The sequence below is a fragment of the Lycium ferocissimum genome, chromosome 1 (genome assembly GCF_029784015.1).
Source record: "Lycium ferocissimum isolate CSIRO_LF1 chromosome 1, AGI_CSIRO_Lferr_CH_V1, whole genome shotgun sequence".
NCBI lineage: Eukaryota > Viridiplantae > Streptophyta > Magnoliopsida > Solanales > Solanaceae > Lycium > Lycium ferocissimum.
Window position 1 is genome coordinate 30,205,236 of NC_081342.1, and position 16,236 is coordinate 30,221,471.

General features: G+C 36.2%; 1 protein-coding gene across 1 annotated transcript; it reads left to right on the forward strand.

Moving 5' to 3' along the window:
* Positions 1-2,499: 2,499 nt before the first annotated feature.
* Positions 2,500-5,296, forward strand: LOC132053801 (ferritin-1, chloroplastic-like). Its single transcript, XM_059445906.1, has 8 exons — positions 2,500-2,843; positions 2,959-3,042; positions 3,144-3,204; positions 3,503-3,590; positions 4,327-4,388; positions 4,579-4,644; positions 4,757-4,820; positions 4,940-5,296. Exons 1-8 carry the CDS (start codon positions 2,572-2,574, stop codon positions 4,987-4,989), a joined length of 747 nt encoding a protein of 248 aa, XP_059301889.1. The 5' UTR covers positions 2,500-2,571; the 3' UTR covers positions 4,990-5,296.
* Positions 5,297-16,236: the final 10,940 nt, after the last annotated feature.

The window sequence follows — 16,236 nt, forward strand, 5'->3', positions numbered from 1 at the left end:
TACCACTTGACTGTGGTAGAGGAATTATTGATGAGGGGATTATACATTAACTGTCTGATGGCCCCATTAAAAATGAGATTGCATTTTTTGTGACAAAAGCGCCTTTATTTAAAGCTTAAAATAATCTCTATGAGTTAGACTTACCACGTCCACGTATGTTACATCAAAGAAGGCATGACACAATTGTTTTACATATATTTTAATTAAAAAAGACTACTATCAAAAGTTATATGTAAAGGGAAAATTCTTTTTCCATGAAAGTCGCCTTTATTCTATAGATGATTGATGAAAATCTCCTTTATTCCACCCCTTATGGATAATTCTTTTTCCATGAAAATTCCCTTAAGAATAAACCAAACGATTGTAGTAGAGTCTTGATCTATACATATTTCTCTTCATTGAATTAGATAGTGATATTATGAGTAATATGAATTATAGTGAGCAAGCGCCACTTATCATATGCAAAGATTGCCAATATTTTCGCAATCTTAAGTTATTTAATTTTCCTTTTGTGTTTTTTTTCCACATCTGCCTCCAGTCTATAGGATTAAATCAAGACTGGAATTTCAAAGTACAAAGTAGGATATCCGATTATTATTAATAGAAAAATACAAATTCTGAATGAAGCATCTAAGGCGTTCACACCTGACCTTATTGCCAAATTCAATTTGTCTTGAAGTTTGAACCACAAAACTTATAAATACAATCAAGAAGAAAAGAGAAAATTTGTATCTCAAAATTAAGACAACACACGATAATGTAAAAGAAATACTCCATCCGTTTATTTTTACTTGTTCACTGTACTAAAAATAAATTTTCACTTTACCATATCAAAAAAAATAAACTTTTTCTTTTCTTGTTTTACCCTTAACATTAATTATTCATTTCAAAATCATTCTCCAAGTTCAATGAGACTATATACCAATTAATATGGGTATTATTGTAAAGTATTTATTAATTCTTAAAAAATGTGCAAAATCAAAAGTGGATAAGTAAAAGTGAACGAAAAGAGTAAAAAGAAGAGGAAACAGCCCAAGATTCCCCAACTTTTCTCCATATTTTGAGATTTTGGTCCATATAAGCAACGTGGAAAAAACTAATACTCCTGTGAAAGCAACTTGCTAAGGGTCGCTTGATTGCTCGCTAGGAAAGTGAATTATTCGTGTATTAAAATTAAAATGATTAGTATGATATTTGGTTGCATTTTAGTTGTTATATATAAAATTCAGCACATTAAGTATGGTGTTTAGTTGTCAACACAACTAATCTCTACATAATTAATTCTTACATAATATCTGCATAACTCTAACCAACAACCAAACGACCCCTTAGGACATCTTGCAAAAGAGTTTTAAAAAATGTTTATTAAAAAAAATCAAACAATTTTTAAAATTCTTTTAAAAAATCACGGGTCGTTCGGTAGCTGGTTTGGAGGTGAACTATGCGGATATTAAATCCTGCATAAGTAATAACATATTTGGTAGCTGGTTAGGAGGTAAGAAATTCATGTATAAAATTAATTCGATGTTTGCCTTGCAATTTAGAAACCTACATAACCGATACATGTGTAAGAGCCCGTTTGGATTGGCTTATAAGTTGCTTATAAAAACTCGTTTTCGTTTTTTGAGTGTTTGGTGGAAATTAAATCATTTTGTCTTAAAATAAGCTCAAAAAATAATTAGGGCCATTTGACTTAAATTATCTAAAAGCGACTTATAAAAGTTTGAAAACGACATAAGCCAAAAAAAATAAGTTAAACTATCCCAACTTATTTTTTAGCTTATAAACACAAACAACTTATAGGCGTAATCCAAATGCGAAAAGAAGTAATGAGGGAATCTATATACTATTTATGCAGGATAGAAGGTGGAATAACTAATACATGAATAATCAAACCTTGTATAACTAATCCCTAAAATAATACATAAATTTCCTTATAACTAATCCATGTATTACTAATATCTACATAACTCTAAGGGGTCATTTGGTTGGAAACAAATTATCCTAGGATAACTTATTCTGAGATTAGTTATTCCACCCCCCCCACAGGATAAAATAACACTACAATTTCAGGATAACTAATTCCAGGATTAGTTACGCCACCATTTTGTCCCAACTAAATGTGAAATAAATTCATTTTAAATATAATCTCGAAATTATTTATTGTTATCTCATATCCCAAACGAGCCCTAAGCAGCTACCAAACGACCACTAGGGTGTTGCTTGAAACTTCTCTTCATCTTTGAGTAATCGAAACAAAAAATAAATATTTTCAAAAAATCTTCTTCCAAAAAGTTGCACCAACTATTCCTTGTCTTTTGGGAAATGAACGTTTTTTGTGCAGTGGGGACCAGTCACCAGAGGCATCTCCAGATATGCCACAAGCCAGCCACGCGCTTCTGTCCGCCAATCAATCACATCCTTCCACTTGTCTATTCATCCAACGGTCCTTATCCTCTCTATCCCACTCAGCTTCTTGTATATGTACAGCCCTCATTTTCCCCTTCCAATAATCAGTCCTCACCACACACTCAATTTTCATCTTCTTTCTAGCATAACCTAATTTCCACCATGCTTCTTAAGGTTGCACCTGCTTTTTCTTTGTTGAACACTTCAACCCATGGTGAAAATCTGAACCCCTTGTTCTCATCTGCCAAAAATGGAAATCGGTTTATGGTTTGTGCTTCAAAGGCAACAAATCATAAGCCTTTAACAGGTGTTGTGTTTGAGCCATTTGAGGAGTTGAAGAAAGACTTGATGCTTGTACCCACTGTTCCTCAAGCCTCTCTTTGTCGTCATAAGTACTGTGATGACTGTGAAGCTGTCATTAACGAACAGATCAAGTGAGTATTTTGTCTTTTTTGTGAGCCTTTAAATGCAGATTTTGAGTATATAGATAAATCCAGTGTTAAATCTGTGATTATCATGAGCGTTTTGTTTGTTTTTTTGTGGTTGCAGTGTGGAATACAATGTTTCGTATGTTTATCATGCGATGTTTGCTTATTTTGATCGAGACAACGTTGCTCTCAAGGGTCTTGCCAAGTAATTTTCATGAACCCTCTAGAAATCTTGATCTTTTTGGTCCTGTGTGGATTTGTTAGATGGGTTTTTGAATTCTGAGTTTATTGGTTTCTTGATTGTAGGTTTTTCAAGGAATCTAGTCAAGAGGAAAGGGAGCATGCCGAGAAATTTATGGAATACCAGGTGTCTGATAAATTGGCTGTTATAATGAATCATGTTTTTCCATTTTTTTTTTTTTGGTCTTTTTAAGTTTGGGGTTGGGGTTCAGAGGCAAATCCAGGATTTAAACTTTATGGGTTCAATTTTAAGTTTATTAGTATTGAACCCGTTATATTTTTAAAGTTACAGGTTCATATCTACTATTTATTGCAATTTTAGTAGATTTTTACACATAAATTTATGCTTCCCTTCGAAAGTTAGGAGTACTATGCTTCATACGCTTCTGTTCGGGTTTTAATATTTTTGTGTTTGTTGTTTGTAGAACAAGCGTGGTGGGAAGGTGAAGCTGCAGTCTATCTGTATGCCACTATCTGAGTTTGATCATTGTGAGAAGGGAGATGCTTTGTATGGTAAGTTTGGCTCTGTTTTTCCTACCTGTAGATTCTAGTTTGGGACTTAAATTTTTTACTTGTACACTATTGAGTTTGCACTTCCTTTAAGAAATAATAAATGCAGTGTGCATTTTACTACTCCCTCGGTCCATTTTTACTTGTCCATGTTTGACTTGTCACCCGAAGTAATTAATAAAATCATAAGTTTACTATCACCCTTTGAATATAATAAATTTACTGTTTTGAGAAATGATTATAGTTAATAATAAGGGTAAATTAGGAACTAAATGCCAAATTGTGTTTTGGTTTTTCAAAATGGACAAGTAAAAGTGGACGGAGGGAGTATAATCCTCATATTAATTGGTTTATACTCTCAATAAACTTCGGAAATGATTTGGAGAATGAGTAGTTAATGTAAATTGGACCAGTAAAAGTGAAATTTTATTTTTAGTATAGTGGACAAGTAAAATTGAACATAGGAAGTACCTTGCTGCTAAGTATGTATGGTTGAACAACTGGGAAATAGATTACTTTGTGTCAATGACCACTGTTTCACTCTTTTCTTGTGTTGGAAAATTTAATGGAGTTAGGTGCACATTTATTGTGATGGTTTTGTACTCTCAGATCCCTATTAACTACATCTGTTGCCCTTCTCGTGATTTTGAAAGCTCTTAAACACTACATTTGTTACATTCCGTACAGACACGGATTTAATTTTACTTGCCACTTTTTTCTTGTTTAATTTGCTCTGTAGCTATGGAGCTCGCGTTGTCTTTGGAGAAGTTGACAAACGAAAAACTGCTAAACGTGCATGCTGTGAGTTCCTCTTCCATCCTTGTTGGTTGTATTTTAATGTACATTTCGATCAATTTTAAATTAAGGACGATATTTATGTAGGTTTTTTGTGATTAAAATGACAAACTTTGTAGTGACAGCTCTACATGCCTAGTTTTGTAACCTGGCACTTTTAGGATTTTTATTGACATAGCTAAACTCTAAAAAACAGGTAGCCTCGAAACACAATGATGTGCAATTGGCTGATTTTGTTGAAAGCGAGTTCTTGGGAGAACAGGTGATGGTTTACTACTATGCAGAAATATTAGCATATGTTTAAAGACTTTGAGATTAAATCCTAAATCCATTTGTAACGATACAAATTTAATATGTTGCTTTACTAATTTTAGGTGGAAGCTATCAAGAAGATCTCAGAATATGTTGCTCAGCTAAGAAGAGTTGGCCAAGGACATGGTAGAATTGCACTCCCATTTAAAGATTATATTTCTTTATTGCGAATTACCTTCATATCCTATTTATATAATCCGCCCCAAACTGTTGTTTTAACATCTACCTCTTTGGTTGTGAATTAGGTGTCTGGCATTTCGACCAGATGTTACTGGAAGAGGGAGCTGCTGCTTGAAGGAGAAGATAGAATCTCTGTTTCCATTTGTATTTTGTCATTGTTGTTTGATTAATATTGGATATTAGAGTGGGCTCTCTGAGTTTGCCCTCTTATTAGTAGTAGAAAGTAGTACTTAGCAAGTGCATATAAGGCTGGCCTAACAGATCGATCTAGTCAGCTGTGGTATTGTTTACTTACTAGTTTTCAAGTGCTTTGGGGTTTAATTAGTTCCATCTATGCTAGCATGCTTGCGAGTAGTAGCTTGAAACTGAACTGTGCACTAGAGAGCATTCTATAAATTTAAGTAAATCTCCGTTTGTCTCAACTCTGATGTCCGGTATTTCTGCAACTTATTGCTTCAAATAAGGTTTATTGCCAGGCAGGTTCTTGTTTGGACTGGATCTTAGATCGGCTCTAGTAAAGTAGAATTGTTTCTGACTTGTGATAATGTTACCTAGTAATGCTTCTCATAATTTGGTCACAGTTTTCCCCTTCCCCCCGAGTAAAAGTAAAAGAAAATGGGGCTGTTGTTTGGCATTACTCTCAGTCCGAAGGAGGGGGATCGAGGTCATTTTACCTATGATTACCAGTTACTGTGAATGGGACAATGCCAAATCATGACTAGAATCAGCCTACTGATTAAAGGTCCTTTCCTCTCCCGGCTTCAATAATAGTCAAAGAACGTAAAAAATGTAGCATGTTAGCAGTAGTTGAAGAATCAAATTTGGCTAGGACATCATAGTCTATGTTGTCATCTTTTCATTATCAAATAAAAAAAAAGAATCATCTTGTGAGCTCAAGGAGTTTTGGTCCCATGTCTTTTGCACTCTACCTTGTCTTCATTTTCTGACTTCCAGTGTTTATGTGTAACAAGTTTGCACACAGATGATCTCCAAATATACGGATGGCAGGGATATTTGTAGAGAGTACTTTTGCCCATTTTGCTACCTGTGTCAGGCAACTCACATGGCTTTTGAATTTGCAGCATAGCATCTTTATTTACCTGCCAAAGCACATCTTAAGTTTCACATATTTTACAAGTATTCAGATGCTTTACAAGTATTTTTTTAATTTTTTTATAAAAGAACTTATCGACATTTTTCTTTCGTACAAGTTTACCCTTTATGTTCAAACTTCAAAGGTTGAGGTCTTCTGATTCCATGTCAACTTCTCGTTACTTTCTCAATCATATTGACTTTAACATTCATGTTTACATATATAGGAGTAGCGGTTTGCCCCTCTTCTTCAAGCACAGGTGAATGTTTACATACATAGCAGTAGCGGTTTGCCCCTCTTCTTCAAGCACAGGTAATGTTTACATACATAGCAGTAGCGGTTTGCCCCTCTTCTTCAAGCACAGGTCTGAGTTAAACTCAAGCGCATGTTTGAAGTTTTCTATCTTCAGCTAAATTTTAGATACTTTGAAAAAATGGATAGGGTTTAACTAGTACCCTTAAAATTGGCTACCTTGTTAAAATCCTACTAAAATTACATTTCAAACATTGACTGTGCTTTGAACATCGGTTCTAAGGATGGGACTCCAAGCTCTTCGGTTCAATTTTTTGGTTTTTGATTTTCAATGGCATATACCAAATACCGAACCGAAATTAGTTCGATTAGATTCGGTTATTATTATTCGGATTGGTGTAGCTACGGTTCGATTCTTAGCTATGAGCTTGATATATTGAGTCATTTTTCTGCTTAAAAAGTGTACTGACTACTGTAATAACTTAGCACCGGTCCTATTTCTTTCCAATGACCAAACCTCGTCCCTTCCTCATTGCAACCTGCGGAAGAAGTAGCATATATATGTAACTAATAATATCACAAGTACCTAAAGCAGCAAAACTCAGAACTCTGCAAAAAGGAGATAGCTCTAAAATTTCAATAATCATAATCAGCAATTCAAAGTTTAGAATCTGGAAGGCCGTAACTCGTTGCAAGCCTAAGGGATGAGTAAATACAGTAAGTAACTGGGTCATAAATAGTTAGGCTTGGAGATATTGGATTCAAAATTATATTGGGCTTATTTAATAGTAATTCATATATTTGAAAAGTTGGATATTCTGTTTAAATTACATAAAAAACAAAAGAACCGAAAACTGAAATCGAAAATCGAATTACTTAAGTTCGGTCCGATCGTTTGGTTTTTCTCTAATTTTCGGCCGAAGTGCTCAAAGATCCGTTTTTGGGGGTCGTTGTTTAACTTGTTACCGCTTTGTAATTAATGTTTACCCGCTTCGAGCATGAAACTTGGCAACTTCACACATTTGCATCTGAAAGTGTGGCCTTGTGAAGGCCAAACATCGGACATTTGCGCCTGCTGTTTGGTATGGCTTGCCAAGGCGAAGTTCGGACACTTTTGACTAAGGTAGGTATAAAAATTGGTTAAAATTTCAGTCATGCATGTCTGAATTTTTCATGTATGCCTGAACTTCAGTCGTACATGACTGAAGTCCATGTAACAGTAGGCTAAAATTTTCAGTCATGTGTGTTTGAATCGTTTTTTGTCAATTTTTTTTTTCATGTGTGTTTGCACCTCACTCATACATTACTAAAATACATGTAAAAACGGTAAAACTTCTAACATGTGGGTCTGAACAAAAATATTCTTTTGTTCTTCGAATTTCAACAATCCAACACACAATTCAACACCCAAATGTATTCTAAATAAGCTCAAATTTGAAACATAAGTTTCATATATCATAAAACACATACTCCAATCATCAATTTGTGAAAAACGCAACAAATTTAACAAATTCATTTAACACCCTTTTAATTTTTTTCAAGTATGCTTGCACTGACATGATTGAACTACATGTAAAAATGAGCTGAAATTTTAGACATGTGCGTCTGGAAAATAAGACGCATGAAGAAGCAGTCACTTTTGTATGATGTTATCTAATAAGTGGGTATTTGTGCAAAAACATTATCTGAAATTATCTAATACGTAAATGAGTATTTGTGCAAAAGAAAAAATAATACAAGACGGGTGCTGATTAAATGGGGCAACCAAAATAGGAAGCTCCATGAAAATCTTACATAATTTCCCGGTAAAATTCTACTCAGGCCCAACTAAAGTTCATTTTCCTTTTGGGAGATTTACACAAATAAGATCAATTCACGATGGTATTTAACTTTTGACCATGTTCAAAATAATTGTACAAAAACAATCACTGTACCGAAAGATGGAGTCCAGTTCCTGGCAGATCACTAGAAGACTTGTCTTGTGATAATTCATGGCATATCACCAAGAATTTTGATGGATAGGCTTGCCACAAGTTCTGAAAAAACTATTAGGTTCTTAGTATATATTGTGGTTATAACTTGAACTAAATTATTCATAATTACCAAGAATTTATGATATGTGGGCTTGCCATAAGTTCTAGCGAATCAGTAGGATTTTGTAATAGTTGTGTCGTAATATTGGAGCAAATTGTTCACAAAAACATTGTGGATTACCAGAAGTTTCAGAAAAATTTCATATACACATTTTTTGCTTCAAAATTGATCCAAATGACTTCAAATTTGATAACCAACAGTCTATTCCAATTCCAACAATTTTCAATGAATAGATTTAATAGAAACTTACAAAAATGATTATATAATTAGAGTTGTTAACAACCCGTAGCTATGTTTTGTAAATCCACATTTCGTAGCTGGTTTTTAGGTGTATTCACGTGTATTTGAGTGTATTCGAATACACTTTCCATCTGTATTTGTAGCTAGGTTTAGGTATCCCCGCGTGTATTTGAGTGTATTTGAATATACTGGTCAGCTATCTACATATGTAGATAAATGAAACAAACAACACATAAAATAAAAAATCCAATCCATTTGACAAACATACAGTCATAATACAGTCAAAATATGTATTCAGCCATATACATATGTATATAAATACACATGGAATTGTATTCATGTTTTGCAGTACGTAAACCAAATACATTCAAAAACATATATACAACTACATATAGCTACAAAATTAAAATTGTAGCTACGAAATGTAATTGTCTTAAATAAAAGTTATTATCTCTCCTCGAACCATGGCCTAGGTGTAACACGACACTCGATGTCTGACTGCATGCGACCGAACAAACCACATTGCTGACTGAATCAACATGGTACATACTGAATACGGAATCTAACTTAGCACATGCTGATCTACTAAAAGGGTATGACTGAAATAATCATAAATGCAGAATACTAAGATAAGTCTGGAAGTAGAAAGACGTAGCCAATATGGCTAGCATAATAATCACATAAAACTCTGACTGACTACTACTCTAGTCCATGAAGCCTCTAATGAATAATGAAGTATTTTCTGATTACCGGGACAAGACCTCCGGCATACCTGACTGTCTATAATAAGTAAACGACAGAAAGATAGATAGTGCCCCTTATAAATTGGGCTCACCAAGCAGCAGATCCGAGAATCCTAGCAAGCAGATCCGTCGTCTTATAAATTAGTACCTGTATCGTGAAATGCAAACCCCTAGCAAAAGGGACGTAAGTACATTTGAATTGTACTTATATGTAAAACCAACTGAAAGAAATAATAGCTGTCGGGTGCTTGAGGAAAGGGCAACCCAGAACGATAACCATGAACACGCTAAAACTGAAACATACTGATAGCTGAGTTGAACAAGAGAAGTATTGTCATAAGTACTCCCGGTTTTGAATGTGAAATCACTTGTTTTAACTGAAGTAACAATCTGTGGCTCAGGCTCAATATATCTGCACAAGTCTGTGGCCTTGGGCCCATGTATACGTATACATAATCTGTGGCTTCGGGCCCAAATACAGGTATTCAACATTCATAATTTATATTTAAGGAATTGAGAATCATACTATAATGCAGAACACTGTAATACTAAATATTGCTATAATCAGATATGTATTCATGAACTGATTATGAAGTTTAAAGCATTAACTATTCATAAGCATACTAAGTTTTCATGATTGAGACTCATGGGATATCAAACACGAGTCTATACTGATTATGTACTGAGTTCACAATATTCGGAACAGTAATCATGAACGAATTATGAAACTATATCATTTGGAGAATAGAATTTCTGAAGCTTTTTATGAAACTAGAGATTAACTCTATTTCAGAAGCAATCTGTAGCAATCGTAAAAGCATGTGGCATGGGAAGAATCAAGAACATTCCCACACGTAGAGAGTTATTTTTACATACCTCAGAACATGAAGCTCCACAACTCTCATCAATGGTGTTTCTACACCAAAAAAAACCCATTGTCTTTCTCCTAGATGATTCTACAATCTCGTATTGCTATAATCGATATCATTCTTCATCATCTATAAGATAAACAACACCTTTAATCAATAATCAACAATCAGCAACACAAACCTATAACTGTTCATACTTTTCTATCGAACCCATCAACTCATATCTCATAAACTTATAGTGTATAGTCATCAATGCAAACTTATAATCAATTAAAAGATGAAGGTATTACCTTTTTTTACGTTCAATTCCCTTGAATTCGGATTCTAGGGTTCTTTCGTCCAAAACAAAGTCTCAATCGATTATCCATGGGTTTGAAGGGTTTAATGATGTTATAAGGTATTAGGGAATTAAAATCAACTTAGAATCATCATTAAGACTTACCTTGAAGTGTTCTTGGTCATTTTTCGTGTTTGGGGAAGTTGGGAAATAAACTCCAGCCTTAAATAAATAATAAAATATTTAACTAGGAAAATTATGAATCCCGTGCCACCCTTTCGTCGCAAGGACGCTGCACAAGGCAAATATTTGGTCAGAGACTGCTTTTGCTTGCGCTACCCTTGCGACGCAAGGGTGTAGCACCTGCTGCACTGCGTTCAGTAAAACAGGCGTAACACTTTGTACAGAGCTCTATTCAGGCTCCACTATATATCGTTGGAAAGATATTTCAAAGGGATACAACTTCCATGTTTTAAGTTTACTCAATTTCATAATGGATATTCACTAACTCAGGCTGGAAGATAGACCTATCGAAAAACTAAGTTGATTTTATTGAATCTTATGCACCTCACTATCGGTCTTGATTCCAAAACAGCTATTTCCACCCAAACTCATCCCGATAGGACTTCATATGGCTAAAATGTCATGTTAACCCTCATTTAACATATTCACACCTAATTCGGATTTGCAGAGTGTTACATTATCTCCCCCTTGGGATCATTCGTCCTCGAATGATTGTCCTGGTTGTAGTTACAACTAACTCGGGATCATAAAAGTGACAGATGAAAACATGTAGATACTAAACTGACATGAACATATGAATACTAAACTGAATGAATGTTGAACTAAATAAATACTGAACTGAAGAACTACTGAACTGAATAAACATTGAACGAATGACTACTGAACTGAATGAATACTGGAAAAATGGAGATTATAGCATGAGGTCTGATGTAAAGGTTAGTTACGTTCAACTTTTTCTACTTGCTCTTCAAATAGATGCGGATACTTGGACTTCATCTCCCTTTCGGCTTCCTACGTAGACTTTTCAACTTTATGATTTCTCCAAAGCACCTTTGTTGAAGCAATTTCCTTAGTTCTTAACTTCTATACTTGACAATTAAGAATAACCACTGGAATCTCTTCGTAAGACAGGCTATTTGTAACCCTTGTGATCTCTGTAGAGACAACAAGGGACAAGTCCCCCATGAATTTCTTTAGCATAGACACATGAAATATTGGGTGTATGGTAGCCAACTATTGTGGCAACTCTAACTCATAAGCCACTTGCCCAATCCTTCGTAGGATCCTGTATGGCCCAATATATCAGGGACTAAGTTTTCCTTTCTTCCCAAATCTCATAACGCCTTTTATAGGTGAAACTTTTAAAAACACCCAATCATCAAGCTGAAACTCCAAGTCTCTACGCCGCACGTCCGAATAGGACTTTTGGTGATTCTAAGCCGCCTTCAAATGCTCCTAAATTAATTTGACCTTCTCCATAGCCTGGTGGACCAAGTCTGGTCCTAACAATTCTGCTTCGACAACTTTGAACGAACCAATTGGCAACCTACATCTCTGCCCATACAGAGCCTCAACCGGTGGCATTTTGATACTAAAGTGATAGCTGTTATTATAGGCAAATTCAATAAGAGGCAAGTGATCATCCTAATTACCTTTGAAATCTAGGACACATTCCCTCAACATGTCCTCAAGAGTCCGAATATTGCATTCTTCCTGGCTATCTGTCTGGGGATGAAAAGTTGTATCGAGGTTTACCCTTGTGCTTAGTCCTTTCGGGAAGGATTTCCAAAAAAATTATTGTGAACTAGCACCCTGATTTGAAATGATGGACACTGGGGTCCCATACAATCTGACGATTTCCTGAATATATAACTTGGTGTAATCTTCTGTTGCGTTAGGGGTTTTCAGTGGCAAAAGGTGCGCTGACTTGGTGAGTCGATCTACAATCACCCAAATCTAATCATGCTTCCGAAATGAGCGAGGTAAACCTATTTCGAAATCCATGTTTATCATATACCATTTCCACATATGAATATCAATGTTCTGTGCCAACCCACCAGGCCTCTGGTGCTCGGCTTTCACGTGCTGACAATTTGAACACATGGCCATAGAAACTGCTACATTCTCTTTCATGTAGTTCCACCAATTAATCTCCTTGAGGTTATGATACATCTTTGTGGAACCTGGATGAATAGAGTACCTGGAATTATGGGCTTCTGACATGATTCGCTCTCTGAGCCTATCTACATCTGGAACACATAATCTGCCTTGGTACCTCAAAGTACCATGATGTCCCCCTTGTTCAAAATTCATCGTCTTATGCTTGCGAATCCTCTCTTTTAGTTGCAACAAGTAGGGATTACTAAATTGTTTCTCCTTCACTTCGGCTACTAAGGATGATTCGGCCCTATTTTGAACAACAACTCCACCATCTTTGGAGCCCAAAAGTCGAACTCCAAGATTAATTAAGCAGTGGACTTACTTCAACATAGTTCTCTTATCTGCCTCAATGTTTGCTAAACTTCTGGTAGAACACCGACGAAGAGTATCGGCTACAACATTCGCCTTTCCTGGGTAATAGAGGATATCCACGTCATAATACTTTAGCAATTCAATACACCTCATTTATCTGAGGTTTAACTCCCTTTATTTGAAAATGTACTTAAGGCTCTTGTGGTTCGTGAAGATATCAACATGAAAACCATACAAGTAGTGACGCCATATCTTTAGTCCGAAAATCGCAGCTGTCAACTCCAAGTCATCAGTCGTATAATTCTTTTTGTGACTTTTAATCTATCTGGATGCATAAGCTACAATTTTACCATGCTGCATTAAAACACACTGAAGACCAACTCCTGAAGCATCACAACATACTACGAACCCTTCGGTTCTCTATGGTAGTGTTAAAACTGGAGCAGAAGTCAGCCTTGCCTTCAATTCTTCAAAACATCCCTCCCAAGCATCTGTCTATTGGAACTTGACTTTCTTCTGAGTCAATTTAGTCAACGGAGCTGAGATAGAGGAACGACGAAAAGTCGGTAATAGCCCGCTAGACCCAGAAAACTTCTTATATCAGATGCTGAGGTGGGTCTGGGCAAATTCTTTACTGCCTGGATTTTATGAAATTCCACCATAACACCTTCCTCTAAAATAACATGGCCCAGGAATGCTACTGATTTCACCCAAAGTTCACACTTTGAAAATTTCGCATAAAGCTTGCGATCCTGAAGTGTCTGCAACACTATTCTTAGATGTTCTGCATAATCAGCCTCACTAGGGGAATACACCAAAATATCATCAATAAAAATAATGATGAATAAGTCAAGGCAAGGCTTGAAAACCCTGTTTAGAAGGTCCATGAATGATGCTGGTGCATTTTCCAACCCAAACGACATGGGAAGAAATTCAAAATGACCATAACGGGTTCTGAAAGGGGTCTCTGAAATATTCAACTTTCTTAGCCTTCAGCTGATGGTACCGTGACTTGAGGTCAATCTTGGACTAGCACTGGGCACCCTGATAGGTCATCGATTCTGGGGAGAGGATACTTGCTTTTTATGGTAACCTTGGTCAACTGATGGTAATCCATGCACATACACAAGACCCATCTTTCTTTCGGACGAATAAGATCAGTGCGCCCCAAGGTGAGACACTTGGATTTATAAATCCCTTATCAAGAAGATATTTCAACTGGGAGTTTAGCTCTTTCAACTCTGCTGGAGCCATTCTGTATGGCGGAATAGATATCGGCATAGTGCCGGGAAGTAGATCGATTCCAAAGTCAATCTCCCTATTGGAATGGACTTCGAGAAAATCTTCAGAAAGACTTCTGGAAACTCATTAACAATTGGTATAGATTGGGGAGTCTAGATGATAGATATACCCCTTAAAGATCATCTTTCTAGCTTTAAGAGAGGAAATAAACCTACCCTAGGCACCACTGCGCCACCCTTCCATTCTAAACTTGGTTCACCAGGAAACTCAATACTTACTATCTTGGTTCTACAATCCACTGTGGCATATCATGATGCCAACCAATCCATTCCCATGTTTACCTCAAAGTCTACCATTTCTAACTATACTATGTTTGCTACAATATTATGGTGATAGACTCTAACTGGGCAACCCCTATACAAACGTCTAGCTATAACTGATTCTCTAACTGGGGTGGACACTTCAAAAGGTTCATAAACTTTTCTGGTTCTATCCAAAATTTCTTAGCAATAAATGGGGTTACATAAGATAAGGTGGATCTTGGATCCATAAGGGCATAAATATCAAAAGTGATGACTGTTAATATACCTGTAACAACATCTGCACGAGCCTCTGTATCGTGATGTCATGCCAGTTCATACAAGAGGTTCTAACCTCCGGCTGTATTACCATACTTCGCTGCACCACGCCCTGCGTTTGCTTGAGCCACATTATCTTCACTATTTTGCCTTGTGGATAGACAATCCCTTAGATAGTGACCCTACTGACCGCATCCAAAGCAACCATCCATGCCCAAATGACACACTCCTGAGTGCCTCTTACCGCACTTGTTGCAAGTAGGGCGGTGAAAACTTTTGTGGCCCATGCTGACATGTGACTGTGAGCCTGTTGCTCCAAAATTTTGGCTTTTCTGATTAAACTTGGATCTCAAAATTGAGACATTGGCTGTAGAGGGAGTAGGTCTCGATGAACTATTTTCGAAGAACTGCGATTCCCACCTCCCTGAGATCCTCTCTGATTAACTTAACCTATAGACTTAACTCTTTTATTTAAATTTCTTGTCTTTCTCTTCTGCAACGCCTTGTCTTACTTTATTCTGTCCTCATTACCTTGTACAAAATCAACCATCTTGGTAATATTCATGTATTTATTTTGGGTAGCGATATTAATATCATTGTACAAATCGGGTATAAGACCCAACACAAATTGCCTAACTCTGTACCTCATATAGGGGACCATATGCGAAGCATACTTGGAAAACTAAAAAAATTGGAGGTAATATTCATTCACACTCACATTATTCTACCCGAGCCTCTCGAATTTGAAGGCCTTTGCCTCCCTGACCTCTAGAGGCTGGAAGTGGTCAATAAAAGCATCTGCAATGTTACACCTAAGAAAATTTCACGTTACTAAGGCTGCAGACGGCTTAATGTGAGCTCAATGAGGAGCAAATATTACAAGTATAAAGGATGAAATTCTACTGTAATAGCATGAGGATAGCATGAGTATGATATTTGAAATTCGTACAATATGATTGGAATGATACGTTAAAAGATATATAGCCCTCGTAATCGTAAGCTGAGGTGGGGCCCACATGATGGGGTTTTTATAAAGGACATATGACAAGTTATATGGAAAATATATGTGAAGTTAAACACAACTCAAGAAGGACCCTTGAGCCAAATCCAAGTGTAAGGCCTCCAAAAAGATGTTTTTAAGTTACGTTTTCGGGTGATCTGACTTCGGGAGGCCATAACCCATCATTATTTGGGAATTTGGGAAAACTACAAAAATTGAAAATTGTAGATAATTGAAATACCTTTCCAACCATAGGTTGTGGGCCTTCATGAGATATAAGGATAAAAATTTATAGACATTTTAAGGCGGAAAGGTCAAATGGGCAGTGGGCTCGGTCCAACCCGACTCCAAGTCGGGTCAGGCCCACTTCCCTTGCTATTTAAGGAAAATTTTCACCCTTATCTGCCTAATTTTCATACCAAAAGATCCAGAATATTTTAGAGAGAGAGTGAGGAGAGTTAGAGAGATAAAGCAAGGG

What these genes read in the sequence shown, in the direction of transcription:
- LOC132053801 (XM_059445906.1), top strand. Translation starts at nt 2,572, where the DNA reads ATGCTTCTTAAGGTTGCACCTGCTTTTTCTTTGTTGAACACTTCAACC. An exon ending in GTCATTAACGAACAGATCAA is followed by an intron (nt 2,844 to 2,958) that starts GTGAGTATTTTG and finishes TTGTGGTTGCAG; the next exon opens with TGTGGAATACAATGTTTCGT. An exon ending in GAAGGGAGATGCTTTGTATG is followed by an intron (nt 3,591 to 4,326) that starts GTAAGTTTGGCT and finishes TTTGCTCTGTAG; the next exon opens with CTATGGAGCTCGCGTTGTCT.